Source organism: Mustela lutreola, chromosome 12 (assembly GCF_030435805.1).
Source record: "Mustela lutreola isolate mMusLut2 chromosome 12, mMusLut2.pri, whole genome shotgun sequence".
NCBI lineage: Eukaryota > Metazoa > Chordata > Mammalia > Carnivora > Mustelidae > Mustela > Mustela lutreola.
The window spans coordinates 23,567,469-23,589,363 of record NC_081301.1 but is presented as its reverse complement, the minus strand read 5'-3'; the positions used below and the strand labels follow the sequence as shown (position 1 = coordinate 23,589,363).

Below are 21,895 nucleotides of genomic sequence, written 5' to 3'. Positions count from 1 at the left end.
GATCTTTGCAGTTCAATATCCCCTGTGGTGTGGTATGACTTCAAATGGATATGAGCCAAATGGAACACAGTGAATCCAGAATTTATTCCATCTGTTTCAAAGGGAATTGCTCATTTATAGTTGACTTTATAAAAAAAATATTTTCTATAAGTCTTCTGACTCTGATGATAATCATCCACCTAAGGTAAAATCCCTTTACTGAAGAGGCTCTGGTAGCAGCGCATGGGAATGCCAAAGGAAACTATTAAAGGTAAGAAAGTGACAGAAATGACACATTTCTAATAGGAGAATGCCCATGGTTCTAGAAAAGCAAACAAAATAACATGAGAATTAGAGAAAGTAATCTTGCAACCCACTCGCCAATTGAAAGCCTCTAACTGAGGGAGAAGAATTCAAGATGGGCCTACATGGAGTTCCATTAGATACGCTGGTGCATGGGGTGGGGATGAGTGTGTCTGCCCCTCCCTGAATGCCTTATATCAGCAGGAATATGGAAGGGAAGAAGGAAACTGTGCCAAGTACCCTCCAACTGCCTCAAGCCTATGACAGATCCTTTTCCATGTGCTGTCCTCATTTGCTCAATATCATTCATCCAATCCAATAATGAAGAGGCCAAAAAGCCTTCCTGGAATTCAGGAAAGTATCCAGGATACTGCATCTGCTGACAGGATATTTCCACCTACTTGGAAAACCTGTAACTTACTGCACCTATTGACGGTCAACAAAGTCCATTCTGTTTTATCCTTATAATATTTGAATTTTATACAAGATATCCCAAAAAAACTTCATGAAATGCTACTGCAAGCCCTCTGCTTTTTCACTTTTCTCTAAACATGTGTGTGCAGAGGTAAGCATACAAACATGATATGGTAAATCATTTAGAAAATCTGTTATTACCCACTTTACATCCAGAATTAAATTAATAGCATAGAATGGAAATAAAACATACCTCTAGTTGATGAATTAAATCCTGGGAAGTTTTCAGTGGCCCTTCTCCTCTGAAATAAAATGAATTATTAAGGAGGTCTAAGAAAAAGTTACTGTCTGATAACTGGTTTCATAACATAAAAGTTCAAGAGTATTTTGTGTATTAATAGATCCCAAGTTTTGAAGAGTAATATTGAATAGACTAATAATATTGTGACCTTATTCTTTTTTTTTTTAAAGATTTTATTTATTTATTTGACAGACAGAGACCACAAGTAGGCAGAGAGACAAGCAGAGAAAGAGGGGGAAGCAGACTCCCCACTAAACAGAAAGCCTGATGCGGGGCTCAATCCCAGGACCCCGGATCATGACCGGAGCTGAAGGCAGAGGCTTAAACCACTGAGCCACCCAGGTGCCCCTATGACTTTATTACTTCTTAGGGCACTTTAATTTTTTCAGGGAACATAATATAAGTTGATTTTATAATGTAAATAAATTTAAAATTGGCAATATTTAAGTCTTATTTTTCCTTTTTAACTTTCTCATTTTGCTTCACAAATTAAATACATGAGATCTGACAATATGTCTTAAACAAACGGCCTTTGTTACATAATGTTGAGAGAATCAGACCAAAGCTCAAAAAATTCTCATTTTTAATTCTAAAACTTTGACAAGGCTTATCATTTAAGTTTCAGCACAGAGTCTATAAAATAGTCATAATATTTGTGCTACCGCTCTCATCAGAAGATTAGGGAACATCAGATTGAAAACTACCAAGAACCATGACCCCTACAAACAAAAAGCAAACCACAGCAAAAAGAACAGCAGAATGCATTAAGAAGAGCAGTAAACGACGCGTGAATCAGAAGAAATCTGGTAACAACCAATTCTGCCCTCAACATCTGTGACATGTACAAATTTTCTGTTCTTTGATAAACCCCTGTAATCATCAAATGAAATTATGGAACAGAAGCCACTTAAAGATCTATAAGGCTCTAGTAAGTCTGAAATTGTTTTAAGCTATAAGGCACTAGTCTTAAATATGTAAATTATTAAGAAATTGGGATGCCTGGCAGGCTCAGTTGGTAGAGCACGTAACTCTTGATCTCGGGTCGTAAGTTTGAGCCCCTTACTGGGTGTAGAGAGTACTTAAAAGTAAAACCTTTAAAATTATCAAGAAATATGAATTATCACCTACAAATTACTAAGAAATTATATACATTGTTAAGACAACCTTAAACAACAGCCTGAGGAAAAGCTATAAAATTGCCCAGGAAAACTGTAAAACTGGATATTGTGAAGGCTAACAGGTGGGTCTCAGAAACAAGAGGTGCCCAGGTCATGATCTCACGGGTCATGGGATTAAGCCTCACATTAGGCTCCCCACTGAACAGGGAATCTGCTTGAGATTCTTTCCTTCTGCCCCTACCCCTGCTCACACACATTCTCTCTCTCTCAAATAAATAAATCCTTAAAAAATATTTTTAAAAAGATGGGGCACCTGGGTGGCTCAGTGGGTTGAGCCACTGCCTTTGGCTCAGGTCATGATCCTGGAGTCCTGGGATGGAGTCCCGCATCGGGCTCTCTGCTCAGCGGGGGGCCTGCTTCCCTCTCTCTCTCTGTCTGCCTCTCTGCCTATTTGTGATCTCTCTCTGTCAAATAAATAAATAAAATCTTTAAAAAATATTTTAAAAAAGAAACAAGCAACTAGGCGAGGCTGGCAAATCCCAAGTATTAAGGGAAAACAGAAAAAAATGTAAGGGAAAAACAAAGGCTGACAGTGTGGGTAGAAAACAAAGCCAGCCTGAGATTTTACCACAGATCTACCACCCACATGTGTCAAAACGGCACAAAGTGTTACCCATTCCAGAAAATCCATTCTTTTCCCTGAACTGAGCATTTCTGTCTAATAACTATGTCCAGTAACAAGTCCCATTCCACAGAGCTTTAGTTATTCCTACCCCTCACAATGCAGCCTCTCTTGCTTCCTAGTCTCTACGGGATGCATGTCATCCCTTACCAGAATCCACTATCCTGACCCTCAAACAAAAAATGCTGACCATATCACCCTGGAGTATTCTGAAACAAGAAACAAGAAATAAAAGAAGCAGCTAAAAACTTAAACAGAAAATTCTACTAATGAATCCTCTGTTCAGGAAGATTTTATATACTGAATTACATTTATTTAGTGATAATGATATTCCTCCAGTTTTCATCAGTCAAAACAAATTTTTGGTTTTAAAGATCTGACTTTTATCACTGGGCGATAACTAGCATGATGGCAGCCAAAGGTCAAGATCTGTTATTTCAGCTAACCTGTGAGCATTTGGTGTAAGTAAACGAAGGAGTTCCATTTCACTTTCTTCTGCAAATGTCACTCATCAGATTTTAAAAAGACAGGAACTAAGAAAAAAGGTGTTAGCAAGACTCAATCCCAGGAGAAGCTTGCGGAGAAAAACAATTAAGCACAAAGGAAGGAAACCACCGAAGAGGAAAGGTCACCGATGCTGGAAAGTATGGTCAAGTATTAACAGATGACTGCTGAGCAGAGGCCAAATCATTCAGCTCCTACCACTTCTCCTGCGCTCTCCAGGAGAATTCTGTATCTTGAAAAGGCAGAGTGCCGCGAGAGGGAAATGCATCTCCTCCCTCACTCCTACCCTTCCTTCTGGGCGGAGACATCTTCACCAGCAACTTCCCTCACTTCTCTCAGCTCTCCCTCTTGTTTCTTCCCAGAGAAGAGTGTGGACATTTATTTAGCTTTTCAGTCTTTCTGGTGACTTTGCGAAAATAAATTGGATGTGGTAGGCCTTTCCTTTTTCTTTCTTCTCTTGGAAATAAAGCTGCCTTTAAGGAGGCACCTCCTCTGTCAGGTATTTTAAGAGATGCATTCTGTCCCTGTAGAGGAAGATTTCTGAATTCTGGAGATCACTTTTAAAAACCTACTTGCTGGGCGCCTGGGTGGCTCAGTGGGTTAAGCCGCTGCCTTCGGCTCAGGTCATGATCTCAGGGTCCTGGGATCGAGTCCCGCATCGGGCTCTCTGCTCAGCGGAGAGCCTGCTTCCCTCTCTCTCTCTCTCTCTGCCTGCCTCTCCATCTACTTGTGATTTCTCTCTGTCAAATAAATAAATAAAATCTTAAAAAAAAAAAAAAAAAAAAAACCTACTTGCTAGTGGATATAAACTACATTATCCAATAATAGCTTTATCACTATAAACATTACAGTGCCTATTCTTTTGCTTATTTTTTCATTTTCTTCAGAACTTGGGTAGGGAAAAGGGTGCTATTTATTGAACCCCAATGCCCACAGAGTTGTGGAGGTCCTATCTGTTGGGTCCCCAATGTTGGGTCCCCCAATGTTGGGTCGCCCAATAATGGGTCCATGGTCAAAGGAGCAAGACTGATACAAAGCAAAGGTCAAGCAAAGTTTTATTTCCGCCAAGCACCAAGAATCAAACAAACCATTCGGGCCACGCCTCTTACAGAGAGGGCAACCCCTCCCTGCCTCACAGACTAACTTTTATAGAGCAAAGACCATGTGGTTGAGCCTGGCCACACACAGGTGGCCAATGAGATTGCAACACACAGAGAAAGCTGCACAGTCATGCTAGGTCACACACGGGTGGCCAACTGAGTTACAATTCACCCCATAGTAGCTATTTGAACTAGCCTATCACCTTGGTCAGAATTGGCGCCCAAAAGGTGGGGCCCACACTCCTTGGTAGCTAGGGAGACAGTATGCTCGATCTACTGATTGGATGTCTCCACCTGACCCAACTCATCCCTGCATTCGGGCTGTTATCTCCACCTGACCTGACCCACCCTTATATTTGGGTTTTGTTCCCTGGGACTTGTTTCCCCGGACTTGCTTTTAAGTAAGTTCCCCTGGGAGGGGGGGTAGGGTCAATTTTAAGTTTTACTGCATAAACAACAAAATGGCTGCTCTGGCTAAATAGGCCCTTACACTATCTAGTTCAACTGAGCTTAAGACTCCAGATGAGGGGCGCCTGGATGGTTCGGTTGGTTGGGTGACTGACTCCTGGCTTCAGCTCAGGTCATAAGATCGAGCACCACCGCAGACAGGCTCTGCTCTCAGAGGGGAATTTGCAGCAGACTCGCTCTCACTCTGCCCCTCCCCCTGTTAACAAGGGCATGTTCTCTTTCTCTCTCTCTCTCTTTCTCTAAAACTAAAGAAATAAGTCTTTAAAAAACAAATGAGGGGCGCCTGGGTGGCTCAGTGGGTTAAGCCTCTGCCTTCGGCTCGGGTGGTGATTTCAGGGTCCTGGGATCAAGTCCCCAACAGGCTCTTTGCTCAGCGGGGAGCCTGCTTCTTCCTCTCTCTCTCTCTCTGCCTACTTGTGATCTCTCTCTGTCAAATAAATAAATAAAATCTTTTTTTAAAAATGAAAGAAAAAAAGACTCCACATGAAACAGATTACATTGCAAAATACTGAAATAACTTATAGGTGTGAACCACTGCTGAGAATATTTTCAAAATCAAAAGGTGTAGGAGTAGAGCCATAGCATTAGAGATATCAAGTATTTTTCAGGTTTCCAATAATAAAAAAGACAAATTTCAGAAAATTAGTGAAAAGTCTGAAGTTATTCCTTGAAAAAATTCTAGAACAGATTATTGAGCAGATAACTGATAAATGTTTAGCAACATGGAATTACTATGCCTTAAATATATATTGTAATAGAAGATTGTAGAATGTGATCAACATGGACCTCGATGAGGCATTTGGTAAGAGTCTTATAATGTGGTCAAGACAGAGAACATAGGTTGTATAGTTTACTACTAAGTTACTAAGTTTACTAAGTTAGGAAAATTCTCTGCTATATAATGAATACTGATTCATGGAGATCTGGCACCCTGTTAAAGCTGTAGTCCTCATGGTTCTATTCTTTGATCTGTATTATCTAATCAATTATTATCTAATAATTATCTAATTATCTAATATATATAATATTATCTAATAATGTATTATCTAATCAATCTGTATTATCTAATCAATTATAAATCACTTGCATAAAGGGTTAAAAGGCATGTTATTCTAAACTTACTGATGCTGGCTGGAAGAGAGAATGATACACAGAATGACAAAAATCAGAATGCAAAATTATTTCAAAATTAGGAAAAGAACAGGACACAACCTGGTTATTTTCTAAATCTAAATCCTATTTATATAAATGTCTTCTTGTTGCATTCACTTAATTATCATAAGAACTTAGTCTTTTTTACAGACTATTTGAAATTGACTCTAATCTATTAACGATTAAAATGAGTTTTCCCGGGGCACCTGGGTGGCTCAGTGGATTGAGCCGCTGCCTTTGGCTCGGGTCATGGTCTCAGGGTCCTGGGATCGAGCCCCGCATCGGGCTCTCTGCTCAGCAGGGAGCCTGCTTCCCTCTCTTTCTCTGCCTGCCTCTCTGCCTACTTGTGATCTCTGTCTGTCAAATAAATAAATAAAATCTTAATAAAATAAAATAAAATAAAATGAGCCTTCCCTTGCATTGACTATTATGAAACTGATTTAAAAGAATCAAAGTGTAACTATATTTACCTGGTAAATAAATACACAGAATAGGCCATACTGGACATGGTTCGCCCATTTTGAACAATCTCATTTTCCTGATCCCCCCATTTCTTGATCTCACAGTTGGCATCAGAGGTAAGCAAACCCAGCTTAAGTCCAAGCTTTGCTATCTTGGCTTGCTCCTGTAAAACACACATTTTAATCACCACAATATTGTCATTATTGATGTAAAAGAAGATTAGAAGTAAGACTGTTAAAGGAAAAAGGTCTTACCTCTGAGTCAGGCTTGTCTGGTTTTAATGATTTCAGGTTTGCGTTATTCTTCTATGACAATGAAAAGATTAAGACATCTTAAAAAGCATTACGGTTAATTGTGAGGAAATACAATAGTGATAGAAAATGAAGCAAATTGCCTGTAATAAAATTTTAATTTAAACATTTTCAGAACATACTTAAACTATGTTAAATTAAGTTGAAACAACCAACTATTTGCAAATACTCTTCTAGCATGTAAGTTGAGCTTTGAACAGGTTAAGTAGTTAGAAACCCAGGACCAGGGAAAGCAGATCATGTACCAGAAGGACTTAAAGACTTCTGCAGTCTTCTCAGAGTCCAGTTATTACACCTCCAAACATTCCTGGTCCCTCTATTGAGTTATTTTTATGAAATGTCATAAAATTAGCCACTACATGTAGTTTTCCACATGTTCCTACTGTTAAGACTCTGGAGCTCAATTCCTTTAACCAATTTCCCCGTTGAGGGCTAAATTTCAGCACTCTAGTGTCACTGACATCCCCGTTCCTGATCCTCTACCCCAGGCTGGATAGGAAATTATACTTAGAATATAGCACTTCATATGTGAGTCAACATATTTGATGGGCCCCTATTTCTGAAAGAGCAAGTTTGTTTGTGTGTAAGCTATATAGAACACAGAATATGGTTCCTCTAGGAGAGGCGAAAACATTGCTGTTTGGTTACAAGGCTAGCCCATAGATGCCTATTTCCATGAACAACAGTGGGGCATCTGCCTTTGGCTCAGGTCATGATCTCGGGGTTCTGGGATCAAGCCCTTCATTGGGCTCCCTGCTCAGCAGGGAGACTGCTTCTCTCTCTCCCTCTGCCTCTCCCCCTTCTTGTGTGCTTTCTCTGTCAAATAAATAAATAAAATCTTAAAAAAAAAAAAATAGACACCACTACCAATAGCAATGTTTCTTTGAGAAATATATGCAAAAGCTCTCAGAAGATGGCAGCCCAGGTTGGCCATTCCCCTCAATATAAAGTCTGGTGGGAGCTCCCCTAATTGGGGCAGGAATTCCAGAATGGTTGGGCTAGTGAACATGAAGGGGCAGGAGGCTAGTAGCCTTTTTTTTTTAACACTTACTCAAACAATAAGCGCGCACACACACACACACACACACACACACACACACATTGAGTAGATGTACACAAAGTATAAACTACAACATAATAAAACAAAATACCTAGTCCCCCTAGCTTAAGAAACAGGTCATCATCAATACCTTCCAGGCATATGTGTATCTCCTTGTTTTTTGTTTCCCTTATTATTACCACAACTTGATACTTCTGACCAGCTGTTCTTTCCCCAGTTCCACTGCAGAACAGAAGAGCCTCAACTCTTCTCAACTCTAAATGAGCAAATATAAACTTATGGTTTATATTTATAAACTTATAAACCATAAGTTTATATTTGTTCATTTAACAAAGCCCTTTTGTGATTTTCTAATGCTGCTTACTAGAGAAGAAATAGGACAGACAATGAATGTGGGGAAACTCTAAAGCCACACACATGTACAAGAACAAGCTGCCCCTTATGTTCACGGGAAAACACAGATGATCCATGATTTCTCTGGCCCCTCCTTGTACAGAGAGTCACATCATCTGTATCTTTTTCCTTTGGTAGACTAGAAAGCAATTGATAAAGCAATTAAGACATAAGCTTTGAGGTTTTGAGGGTTTACTTCTTTTTAAAAAGATTTTATTTATTTATGTGACAGACAGAGATCACAAGCAGGCGTGGGGGGGGCAGGGGAGCAGGCTCCCCGCTGAGCAGAGAGCCCAATGTGGGGCTCGATCCCAGGACCCTGAGATCATGACTTGAGCCAAAGGCAGAGGCTTTAACCCACTGAGCCACCCAGGCACCCCTTGAGGGTTTATTTTATTATAGAACTTCACACCCACCCTGTCTTATTATTTTTTTAATTCAGTTATGTTTTCATTATTTTTACTTTTACAAATGATTATTATTAAAGTATGTAATGAAGACTGAAAGGGAACAGTCTGAAAAAGTACAGAAGCCATCTTCATACATGTCACCAAGCTGGCCATCTAGTGGATACTATTTTAGAATGCAGTCTGATGCATCAGTTTCAGTCTCAAATTTATAATTTGAGTTCAAAACATTCCAGAATGTACAAAACTCTTCTACTTACCATTGGCTTTGGAAGTGACAGGTAGCCATACTTCTCTCCTACAAATAACACATACAACTTAAAACAAATTTTCTATTAGAGTATTTTCTATTATTCACGTTTAATCTTCTTAATATTATTAAATAGGAATGTTAGTATATTAGTTTTGGTAATTTAGTCTATTAATTACGTGTGTTTCAGAAACAAAATTGTAATTTGGTGAACACGAAGGTTGTCAACAGTTGTATCTCTAAGGTACCTGGTTGGAGAATGTCTCCCTCCCCCGGATGTAACGGCAGAAAGGCAAAGTATCTCAGTGCTATTTACTTATATTTACAACAGCTTCATTCCTAGTGAAATCTTTTACAGCAGCTGCCTCTGATGAAACCAGATTCTTCTTTTATCCATACTGGTTATTAGTGCTTCTTTCCTTTTCTGTGACTATCAAACCAAAGCATTTACAGCTAAATTCTTAAAATATTCTTCCTGTCAAAGAGAGCAACTCGAGTATACAAGATAGGAGGATGAAGCAAACCAAACAGCAGTCTCTCAGCTGTGGGTCAGCCCCCGCAGGAAGCACAGGAACTGAGAAAAGAAGGAAGGAGGCATGTGATGTGCAACCCTGTGCGTTCACATTTCAAACTTCTGGATCATGGATGAACTCAGGTTACAATGGACGGTAGATTGTTTTTAAAGCCTAGTTTGTGACTAGAGGAAAGAACTCACAGGAAGATTGAACGGTAATTGCTTGTTGACTTCAAGGAATGGGAGTTTGTTCAGCTGTAATGTACCAGGTAGAACCATATGAAATTGCTGATATTCAGCCACTTTTGAAATATAAAAAGAGCAATTTCATACCGTTTCACCTAATGAAAGTAAATACTGTGTAAGAACACTAAGTCATATACTTTCTTACAGAACGACTGTTCCATGAACAGAGTGAGCCTGTTCACAAATATTTAAGTTTTCGCCTACAGCTGTGCTGCTAAATATGGAATCCACCAGCCATGGTGACTGTTGAGCAACTGAAACATGACCAGCCTGAATTGTGATGTGCTGCTGTAAGTATGAAGTACATACTGGATTTTGAAGATTTAATATAAAGGGGAAAAAAATGGAAAAGACCTCATTAATAATTTTTAAGTATTGATTATAAACAGATACATTGGGTTAAGTAAAAAACATTGAAATGAATGTCACCTATTTCTTTTTAAGTTTCTCTTGTGTCTCCTAGGAAACTTTAAACTACATATGTGGCTCACCTTCATTTCTGTGAAACAGCGTTGATCTAGAAAATGAATTGTCATTACAGGTCAGCCATTGGTACTCGGGAATAGCTTTATGGTTCAAATCATTTCTTTGTAATGTCAGAATTGTAAGTTACTTTTATTAATGATTTTCTGTTCTCAGAATTGTGAGAGAGAAAAAAACAATTTAAAGACATTATTTCCGGGGTGCCTGGATGGCTCTGTGGGTGGAAACTTCTGCCTTTGGCTCAGGTCATGATCCTGGGATCCTGGGATCGAGCCCCACATCGGGCTCTCTGCTCAGCGGGGAGCCTGTTTCCTCCTCTCTCTCTGCCTGTCTCTATGCCTACTTGTGATCTCCGTCTGTCAAATAAATAAATAAAATCTTTAAAAAAAATACATTATTTCCATAACTTGTCTCCTAGCCCTGATATAAAAAGTGCCTGATTTAGCAGTGAAAGATTAACAGAAGACTTTAAGTCATTTAAAACCTCAAAATTGGGCGCCTGGGTGGCTCAGTGGGTTGGGCCGCTGCCTTCGGCTCGGGTCATGATCTCGGGGTCCTGAGATCGAGTCCCGCATCGGGCTCTCTGCTCGGCGGGGAGCCTGCTTCCCTCTCTCTCTCTCTCTGCCTGCCTCTCCATCTACTTGTGATTTCTCTCTGTCAAATAAATAAATAAAATCTTTAAAAAAAAAAAATAAAAAAAAAAAAAATAAAAAATAAAACCTCAAAATTGATCATATATCTTAAATCAAAGTCCAAATGCTGCCCATCATATCCCTAAAAAGTGGTCTTAATAAGCTGCAGAAAGGAGCATAATCATTACTTAAGCATAATTAGCTTAGGCGTGGGCAATCTTGTATTATCTACCCTTGTGATCCTCCATAGTGCCTATGACCCTGAAATGCTCACATTTAGTCTCCTAGAGAAAAAACAAAAAACAAAACAAAACAAAACAAAAAAACACCTATCTTAGTACCTCTTACTTCTCTGAGAAACAACACAGTTAAAGAAACCAGAAGGCAGGGAGAAATAAATGCAATGAAAAAAGGGGCCTTTACATAATCTGGTTTGCTAGCATCACCACCACCAGTTAATCAATGGCACTCCAGTCCCCAAGACTGTCTTACACATACTTTGCTGTGTTCCCTATTCCCACAATTTAGTTCAACTCACAATGATTTGCATATTTGAGGATAATGGCAAAACTCACCATTCTTCAGGATAGCTTTTCCCCAAATGCTATGCAGGTAAGGTTATTCCTCTTTCCCCCAATTCCAATTTAAGCTAAGTTTAATAATCATTTTTTAAAAGTTGATAAAAATACCAAAAATCATTAATCTGAATCATTTTATACTTAATTTTATACCTGTTTTTTCCAGACAAGCTTAATTATTATCATTGATTCTAAGAGCAAATACATTAACTCAGTTATGTTTAGCTCATATATCAAATTCAAGAAGTAGCATTAACAAACAATTCCTACCTCTGATGAAAACACATTATAAACATTAGAAGTAACTGGAAAAACAGGAATTTTAATGGGGAAAACAGAGTCGATATTTGAATTATAAAACCTGTTTTCAAAGCACTATTTTCACTGTTATAATTTTAGTACTCCCCAAATCCTTTGTTTAATACTCCCTAAATCAACACCACAATTGCACCATCTTTACTGCTCACCTTACCCCTCCAGATAAACCAAGTTCAGGGTTAAACTCAAGAGCCCCTCTCATCTGATGAGGGTACCAAAATGATCTCTTATGAAAACCTGAGAAATGCTGCTGTCATTTTCACTATCCAGAGCTCTTCTGCATCTCTATGAACTAAAGCTAATTTCCCAAGGACAAAAAAGTCTCACTATTTCACTAAAGATGTGCCATATAATTCCCTATTAGAAGTTCCCACAATTAGCTTTTTTGATTCTGGAAGGAGCTCCGCATGGCATGATCAGAAAGATCATGTCCTAGACCCACTGAAAATGAATCACTAACTATTGAAGGATAGGTGATTGGGAGCTAACTACAGGAGCAGGCCTGGGGTATTCTAATCCAAACCCAGTTGTCATCCTCAAACTCTCCCTTACCTCTACACTCAATCACCAAATCCTACCAATATGACCTGCAAAATTCTTCTTCAGTCAGTCCTTTTTTCTCCATTTCTACGATCGTCATCTCATCATCTCTTGTCTGGATAGGTCATTCCCTTGTTTTGAACTCCATGTTCATATTTATATGAACTCTTATTTAACTCATATTTATCCACAAGCATGTTCCTCCTTCTATGCCTCCCCTTTCCGCAAACAGCACCTTATACATCCAGTCTGCCAAGTGATAAGTTAGGCACAGAGCTATGGAACACAGCCACTGGGTAATCTCTGTATACTGAAGCCTAGTCATACTAATTCTAAGATGGTTCAAACAGAGCAAGAGAAATTCAGCCTCTTTGAAGTACAATTTCCAAGCTGTGAGAGGAGGCTTCTTTCAACACTTAGTTATCTAAAATAATCTCAAATTCTAAGCTCTATGACTACATATTCACCATTAAGGGAAAGTGGAGTCTTTCTGATCTGGTCCTTTCTAATATAAAGACCATGGCTTCCCAGGAGGGTTTGGTAAGAAGGCAGAAATAGATGAAGAGAGAAAGCAGAAAGACAAGTAGTGATTTTTGAGTTCTCAAAACAATCCCAGGAGGCCCTATTGTGAAATTTGCATGTCTCAGGGTAAGAGGGACAATGACCTAGCTCTGAGTCCCTTTCTCATTGCTTACCATGTTATTTGCTTTAATTGGTTGGTTAAACTATTCTTGCAAACATATTTGATAATTCTTCTAGTAATGAGAGTCAAGATACTCAGAGCAGAACAAAGGTAGCTAGAATACAGCAAAGGCTTTTCAATAATAGCTGTAACATGAGTTATAACAGTAGCAGAGAGAAATCAGGATCTGAAGAATACACTGTGTCCTTTGTATGGAAAGTAGTGGACAGGTGCAAGGTAATAGGCAGGCTTGTCGTAATAATTGTACAGAACAGGAAAAACAACACTGTGACACTGGACTCAAGCCAATCAATAATTGCTCACCCAGAGCTGAACATCTTTGTCAGAAAAGCTATTCTTATGAGCTTACTGATAAAGGTCAGGACAAAGAAAGGAAGTACAAGAAATCAACCACCTCCATCTCAGTTAACTCCACTTAAGGATCCTTCTGAACAGCAAGATTCTTCTCCAGTTCAACAATGGATGTGTCATTGATGGAGGCAACAGCTCCCCACCTACGAAGCCCTAAAGAAGCCCTGATTTTTTTGAGGATATGTTACCTAAACCCAAAGAGGAGACCATTTTAATAACATCCAGCTTGAGAGTAAAAGAAACCAGAGACCATGTGGCCCAAACATAAGTACAGGGTTTTCCTGTTTCAGTTCTCATCTATCTGTAGTGGGTGCTCGTGCTGAGAAAGATGGGGAAGTCACTTTCTTCATTTCCTAAACACATCCTACAGTCAAATGACCTTCTTCAGACATGAATCAACATTATCACTCTACCTTTTAATATATGAAAACTGCCTCACATGAAAATCCACATGCTTATATTTTATAAAAGCATCAAAAGGATTAGCCATTTAGACTAGCTATCACAGAAAACTTTAAATGTAAAAGCATGGTAAACATTTATTATACTTCACAAATTTGCATATACTTATAAAGTCTATCTAATTTCTTGATTTTAAAAAGCAAATCAGCAATTATCCTAAATAGGTATTTTTTAAAATATGAAATGTTTAGATGTTCAAGTCAACAAAAATAAATGTGTAATTTGATGTTATTGTGGCTTTAAGGACATTTTATTTAAAAAAAAAAGCATGCTTGATGCTAATAGAAGCCATTCAAAGGGGGAAAATACATGAAAACACATAAATATAAATAAGAGGACACACAATACAATGGAAAATAAACAAAAGTCCCTGTTATTAAAATAAAGAATAAAAATGATGTCTTCCTATACATTGTATAGTGCTATTCTACATGTTGTAGAAATACCAATGAACTTACCCATCACAGGAAATTTTCCAAGATTATGTAGTCATCAAGAAAGAGATTCCATCCAAGTGGAAGGAAAGCAATTCAAAAATCAAATAACTACATTCATTTCATTATGAAGTTAGTAGAATTAAATCAGAGAATAATTCTATTACAGAAGAGCTTTTGTACTAAAACAAAAGAACAATTAAGATAAAATATAGAATGACTGAATTTCAATAGGAAAACTAGAATATTAATATTAATTCAAAGACATCTACTATACTGTTGTACAATAAATCATACTGCTTACATACTATAATAAAGAAGGACACACAACATTTTCACAATTTCTCTGTGGAAGATATGTTACTATATAAATAACCCACTGGGTTATTATAATTCATTTTGCAACTGAGGTCTGACATTAAAACTAATAGAGCTAATTAAAATATTACTATATCTAAATATGTGGACCATTTCTCACCTCGTCTTCCTTCAAACACGTCATTAATTTCTCTTAGCAGTGTTGACATGTCACCAATTTGGGATTCCCAAGCTTCACAAAATACGTCTAGATTTTCTTTAGCAATTTTACTAGATGGATGCAATGTCAATGTTTCAGCAGCAGAAATTATCTAATGAAATACAACAAACACAGGTATCCATTTCAAAATCCTAGCTCTCAACATTATATTGGAGACCAAACTTAAATCTGTACTGTCCAACTCAACAAACAACGATGAAGTGCCTTCCACACCTAAGCCCCATGTTGGCCAACATGGAGATACATGGAACAAAACTTTTTTTTTTAATGTGATCCACAAATAAACAGCATGCATCATCATATACAAATCTTTATTCAGGGAGCAGTGGTCTTTATTTCAGGAAAAGTGTTTCAACAGTTATTTCCACAGCAGAATTCAAAGAGTTATAGTCAGGCTGGAAAGAGTATAGTGCGCACTGTCGCACAAGAGACAGGGCCATGGCTGTGGCAGCAGGGGCCACAGTGTAATGGCGCTGGTGGAGGTAGGAGGCGTGGGAGTGGTAGGAGTAGTGACAGTGGTAGGCTGCTAGTAGTACTGGCACTGGCAGGAGTGGTAACATACACACATACCCGCGAGTACACGGCAGATACCTTCTAGAGATAGTGTCTTAGAGGTCTGATGTACATTAGTATTAATCTTCGGAAACACACAAAATATATTATTCCCATTACACAGCTAGAGAAACCAAGGCTCCAGGACACAAGTAACTGATACATGGCTCTTCATTCACCTACTCTGTGTCAGGCACTGTACCCATGTTCCAGGAGCTGGGGACGTGGTTGAATGAAACAGACATTTTCATTCAAGATGCCTGTCTCCGTGAAGCTCACATTAAACTGGGGGGAGACACGGGACGCCTGGGTGGCTCAGTTGGTTAAGCAGCTGCCTTCGGCTCAGGTCATGATCTCAGCGTCCTGGAATCAAGTCCCACCTCGGGCTCCCTGCTCAGCAGGGAGCCTGCTTCTCCCTCTGCCTCTGCCTGCCACTCTGTCTGCCTGTGCTCACTCTCTCTGACAAATAAATAAATAAAATCTTAAAAAAAATAACAAAAACTGGGGGGAGACAGATAAAAAACATACAAGTAAATGATCAGATACTGTAAATTATGTATAAAAATCCAGGGTAAGGAGGAGAGAGGATGTTAGGCGGTCACGGAAAAGGTGGCATGTGAAGGCAGAGAACTGAAGGAGGCTGGGGGTGGGGAGACAAAGGAACCCTAAGGCGAGTTGTTTGGGATGAGGCGGGGCACCTCTAGCATGTCAAGGATCAGCCAATAGGCCAGGGAGACTGAACAGACAGGAAAAAAAAGGAAGGTCATCGGAGGCCATGGGATGCGGAACATACACAGTTAGGACTGGACTGGACTGTGAGAGAGGAAGTCACCGGAGGGCTTTCAGAAGACTGATATGGTCCCCGTCACCCTATTTTTAAGGGAATTAGAACTACATGCTCCAACCGCGTGGGCACAGTCACACGAGCACAGGACTTGACAAGCAGGTGGCAGCTTCATGAGCAAAACAAGGTTCCCCATGTTCAGGGAAGGCGGGCACATGGGCTCACCAGAAAACCATGGGCTACATTTCAGGGTGACTCCCCTCTTGACCAGAAGCCACTGTATGGTGTACAAACTGCTCCGCTGTGTCCTAGATAGGACTGAACATGCTAAAGGAAATATAAGGAGGACACAGCTCAAGTAGAGATGTCCAGAAATAAATACAAATTATCCCAGAGGCACGCTCTATTTCCTTAAATGATCCCTTTGCGAAGCAGATGGGAAGGACTAGGAGTAAAAGCTAAGGCTGTGGGAACAAAAACGCTTCTCAGGTTACGGAAGTTGCCAACAGGCTCTATCACCATCCTGGGGAAGAAAGTGTGGTTATTCCTCATATCCCTGTCACATTAAAAACAGTAAGCAGAGAATCACAGCCACATAGCAAGCACGGCTTCAGAATAGCAAGAGCTGAATGCCTAGGCAGCGGAGTCCAACTCTTTAATTCAGATGAAATATATTGAAAGCCAAGGCAAACAGGATGAACCTCAAGTAGAGATGTAAATATTAAAGCCTTGGTTTCTCCTAATAAGCAGAGATCCTCTGGTTATAATAAAATGTTCAGCAGATGATCATTGCTAAGGATCACTAGTATACTTCCTCCTTCCATGATAAGCCTTTGACACTGTTCTCTACAGGAAAGCACACATCCCTCCAACATTCCACATGCTTCTGCTGGAGGACACAGGCCACCACCACTCTATGGTGTTGCTGTTCTCAACTCTAAATCCAAGGGCTCTACTAGTAATGCAGTTAGGAGTATCATCCTTTGGCACGACAGATAAGAACACCTGGTAAATTGTATTTTGGAGCTTAGACCTAAAAAAGAAAGAAGCCCCTCGCTTTTCTCTTTAGATTAATTTGACAGGGATAGTACTAAATGGGATATCAATTTTTTAAAGGTTCTGGAAAATTATAAGGACAAAGTAGTATTTCAGAAAATTCAGAAAAAAATCTAATTCTTCCAAAGAAGCTCAAGAACTTTCATTTCTACATATTCCCATGTAGTTATTTTCTATTTTTTTTTTAAGATTTTTTTATTTTTAGAGAGCAAGAGGGAGCATGAGCAGGAGGGGCAGAAGGAGAAGAAGAGAGAGAATCCCCAATATGGGGCTTGATCTCACGAACCTGAGATCATGACCTGAGCCAAAACCAAGAGTTGGATACTCAACTGAATGAGCCACCCAAGCATCCCTCATTTTCTTATCTATGTACATTTTACATAGTATCAATTGTAGTAAGTATACAATCTGTATCCTGCTTTTATCATCTAACATTTTAACAATATATTTTTCAATGTTGCTAATTCTAGTTATCATTATCATGCTAAGGTCATAATGTACTATTTATCTAACTTAAGAGAACTATTTTGGTTCCAACTGAATCTTATTATAAGTAATGAGGGAACAAATATTGCTTTAGTTTCTGTTTGTCTAATTTTCCCTATGTCCTTGGGAATCCTAGGTCAAAACACATAAATATTTTTATGGCTTGGTCCATAACAGTAACTTTTTTTTAATTAAAGATTTTATTTTTGGGGGGACTCCTGCTCAGTCAGTTAAGCGTCTGCCTTTAGCTCGGGTCATGATCCCAGGGCCCTGCGATTGAGGTCTGCATCTGGCTCCCTGCTCAGCAAGAAGCCTGCTTCTCCCTCTGTCTGCTGCTCCTGCTGCTTATGCTCTCTCTCTGACAAATAAATAAATCTTTAAAAAAAAATTTTATTTTTTTGTTTTTATTTATTTATTTGAGAGAGAGAGAGAGAGCATGAGTCAGGGAGACGGGCAGAAGGAGAGGGAGAAGCAGACTCCCCACTGAATAGGAAGCCCAAAGTGGGGTTCAATCCCAGAACCCTGAGATCATGACCTGAGCCGAAGGCAAACACTTAATTCACTGAGCCAGCCAGGTGCCTCTAAGATTTTATTTAAGTAATCTCTATACCCAATGCAGGGCCGGAAATCACAACCCCAAGACCAAGAGTGCACACTCATACTCCACTGCCTAAGCCAGCCAGACGCCCCGGTAAATTACTTTTCAAATATGTCATTACAACTTTCACTGCCAACAGATTCATTGAAAATAAATATAAACCAGGAGATCAATTAAATGGGTCAATCTCCAGTTTCGCAGATGAGCAGCATCAGTGTGAACGACAGCTATGTTCTGGCACACTATCCATGACAATGCCATTTCCTTCATTACTCTCAGGAGAATTGACCTCGAGTTATGCAGAACCACGTACATCTTCCTTCCACACAATTTGCTATGATACTCAGACAAGACATAATAAAAAGAAATGATCTGCTATTGACCATACATACCTGTTGGCCAGTCACCTGAAATGTTTCCTCTGCATGTATACAGGTTATTTCAAGAGGTTCTGTCCCAGATATATGCCGTAACAATCGACAGACCTATGAGACAACATTTGAACTGAGGGTATAATACTTAAGACTGGAGTTAACAGTACTGTTTGGTATACTTGAGAGTTGCTAAGAGAGTAGGTCTTACAAGTTCCCATCACAAGGAAAAACGATTTTCTGTAATTATATGAGGGCGATGGATGTTAAACCAAATTTACTGTGGTGATCATTTCAAAATATATATATATATGAGATCATTATGTGTATACCTTAAACTTACAGGATGTTATATGTCAATTATACCTTTAAAAAACTATTTTAAAAAACATAATCATCAAATCTGTTTTAAAGATTTTATTTATTTATTTGACAGCCAGAGATCACAAGTAGGCAGAGAGGTAGGCAGAGAGAGAGGAAGAGGAGCAAGCTTCCCGCTGAGTGGAAAGCCTGATGTAGGGCTCGATCCCAGGACCCTGGAATCAAGACCTGAGCTGAAGGCAGAGGCTTTAACACACTGAGCCATCCAGGTGCCCCACCAAATCTATTTTAGAACAGAGATGTATCTACAGTCATTTTAAGAATGCTCCCTAGCAGTTTTCATGTGTAAACAAGTAACGGAGAGGAAGCTAGTCCACTTAGTCTAAGGACTCCTCTAACTGCTAGTCTTTGCGATTTGGTGAGCCAGGCACAGCAGGTAACATGGAGATAGCTCTGTGGTTCCTATCTGTGCATTTACATACATGTTGGCTATATACCTCATACGCACAAGTTATATACAAGTTAAGTATATATTTTTTTACTAAGAGATATCTGGTGTTTTCAGTAAGTGGCAGGCTTAAAATATCAATTAATAACTGAAATTACAGCAAAAGTGACAGGTGAAATCCCAGTAACACCCAGAAAGGTCTGGGCAGAACAGAAGAGGTTCAGAGGAGGAACACTGGGCTGAATGTCTTTTCTCTGTCCATCCACATCCACTTTCCTTCCTTCCCAAACTGCTTTATGCCCTGGGACACTGACATTTGTGGTCTCCAGCTCCGTGGGGGCAATGGGAAGGACCAGCAACAGACCAGCAGGAATGCAGAGCCACGGCCTTTATTCTCATGCTCTTTCCCTGCAGGGTTGCCTTGGGCTGTCTCTGTGTCTAGTCCTGAAATCAGAACCTCTCACGGTGGCTTTCTGAAAGACTCTGTGACCTTCCAGTTTCCAGTAACCACTCCTTCTCCCTATGAATTTGGGCCTATCAGCAGTACCAGCTCTATCACTAACCCCAATTACTGCACTCCCACAGTTCCCCTCACACCCTGGCTATTCAGTTGTAAACAGCTCTTCTATTAAAGGCTCTTTGAATTATTCTAATTCAAGTGTGCCATCTCTTTCATGCTGAGACCCCCACAGATTCAAATAGAAACAAGGTCATACAATGTGTCTGTACTGCTCTACTCCAAAGCCTAACCTCTCTGAGAGAATAAGGACAAGAAGATTAATAAGTGCATCTGCGGGTTCCAGCATTTTCTGTTGTTTTGTTTTAGAGGTCAGACTGTTGTTAAGACAGATAAATATTATATCTTAAGATTCCAAAGGAGACAGAGAAAATGCTCATATAAGTTACCCAAAAAAACATATTTGAGTTACTACCCCTAATACAGCTATCATGAAACCACAATTTCTTTAACAAACGAACCGATTACTCACCTCGACAAGCTGCTCTTTCTGTTCAGAGAGTTTACACGCATATTCAGCCAAGCCTTCTAAATTTCCTTCTACTCCAGTAAGTTTTAATGCTTTTAGTACCACATGATCGGCATGGTATTTTAACAGATCTGCTGCCAGCTGGGTTGCTGTCCTATGGAGCTGCAGATGTGGGGGGTGAAGGGTAATGAAAGAAAGACAACAAACAATCCGGTTTTGTCATCAAGCACCTCACAATCCCTTTAAAAACGAAAAAGGAGCAACCTCAATGCGTCCGCACTTGGTGCACTGAAAGGAAAGTGTGCAGCAGAAGCTGCGCAGCACAGGGGAGCCTGTCAGTTCTCCCAGGGTGGGAGAGACATGGACATCTTTGAGTTTCCTCCTGTGCGTAGAACTGTTGTCTGCAGAAGACGAGCTGCTCGGCTGCTGTGGCGTGGCGGGGCCCTTTTTATCCTGCTATTCACCAACTCTTGGCCACGCAGCTGCTCTCTTACTTAAAAAATGCTCCCTTTGGGGCACCTGGGTGGCTCCGTGGTTAAAGCCTCTGCCTTCGGCTCAGGTCATGATCCCAGGGTCCTGGGATCGAGCCTCACATCGGGAGCTCTGCTCAGCAGGGAGCCTGCCTCCTCTTCCTCTCTCTCTGCCTGCCTCTCTGCCTACTTGTGATCCGTCTGTCAAATAAATAAAAATCTTTAAAAAAAAAAAATGCTCCCACTACTCTAGAGGTTAGTAGGCAACACACCAGTATTAAGAGGACGGTATTCAGATACTAGGAGGAAAGGCAAATGGCAGTTCATGATCAGTAAGATTCTTCAATAGACTTTTGAAAAGGTCTTGATGTGAGAGTCAATCTGTTAGGGATTCAACAGAATTTTATGAGATACCCAGATCATGGAAGACACCGTACTAGAGGCTGGACATACAGACAAGTAGGACACACTCCCTTCCCTCAGGGGGTTATAGCCCATCTGTAGTTGCTGTCTAGAACTTTACTCCCCAACTCTTGGGTCACAGGATAAATGACAGACAAACCCCGAGGCTATATTTGACTTGGGATGGATCTTAATCACAGCCTACTCTCTGCAGATATCTTTGGGTACTATTAAGTCCAAAATCTTCGTTTCATCCTGCTTTTTGTTTAAAAAAAAAAAAAATGATAAGGCAGGTTATTCTGGGGTTCTCCAGGAAGAGATCATTTTTAATACCACTGTCCTAATGAAAATCTGACTTGAAGGAAGCCTATTGAATGAAGTGATTTTTTTTTCCTGGAAATAATCCAATGTCAATTCAAATTACAGGACCTTCTAAAAAATTGACAATAGAGTAGTCTGCGTTCACGCAATCAAGTGAGAATAATTACAGTCAGAAACAAAGACATGAAAATGTACTTTCCTTTGGAAACTAAATGCCACATAAGAATTTTAAGAAAATTTATTTAACCATCAGGGCCTTAGAGAATATCTAATGCCAGCCCTTTATTTTACAGACTATGAAAGAGGTCCTTAGAGACTGAGTGACTTGCCCACAGTCACGTAAATCTGAGTGGTTCTAGAGACAACTTACTACCACGCCTAAGGGAGGAAGGATGAA

The 21,895-nt window shown here is 39.7% G+C and overlaps 1 protein-coding gene across 2 annotated transcripts in view; it reads right to left on the bottom strand.

Moving 5' to 3' along the window:
- The window catches only part of CTNNAL1 (catenin alpha like 1), a 63,654-nt gene that overhangs the window by 3,301 nt on the left and 38,458 nt on the right, over nucleotides 1-21,895 (bottom strand). Inside the window, exons 9-15 of one of the 2 annotated variants that reach the window (XM_059141685.1) lie at nucleotides 20,309-20,467; nucleotides 18,572-18,664; nucleotides 14,644-14,794; nucleotides 8,915-8,952; nucleotides 6,738-6,785; nucleotides 6,492-6,646; nucleotides 950-998 (exon numbers count right to left, since the gene is read on the bottom strand). In XM_059141685.1, the coding sequence (XP_058997668.1) occupies nucleotides 950-998; nucleotides 6,492-6,646; nucleotides 6,738-6,785; nucleotides 8,915-8,952; nucleotides 14,644-14,794; nucleotides 18,572-18,664; nucleotides 20,309-20,467 (693 nt within the window). Of the gene's footprint in view, nucleotides 1-949; nucleotides 999-6,491; nucleotides 6,647-6,737; nucleotides 6,789-8,914; nucleotides 8,953-14,643; nucleotides 14,795-18,571; nucleotides 18,665-20,308; nucleotides 20,468-21,895 lie in introns of both variants that reach the window. The other variant, XM_059141684.1, reaches the window with a different exon arrangement.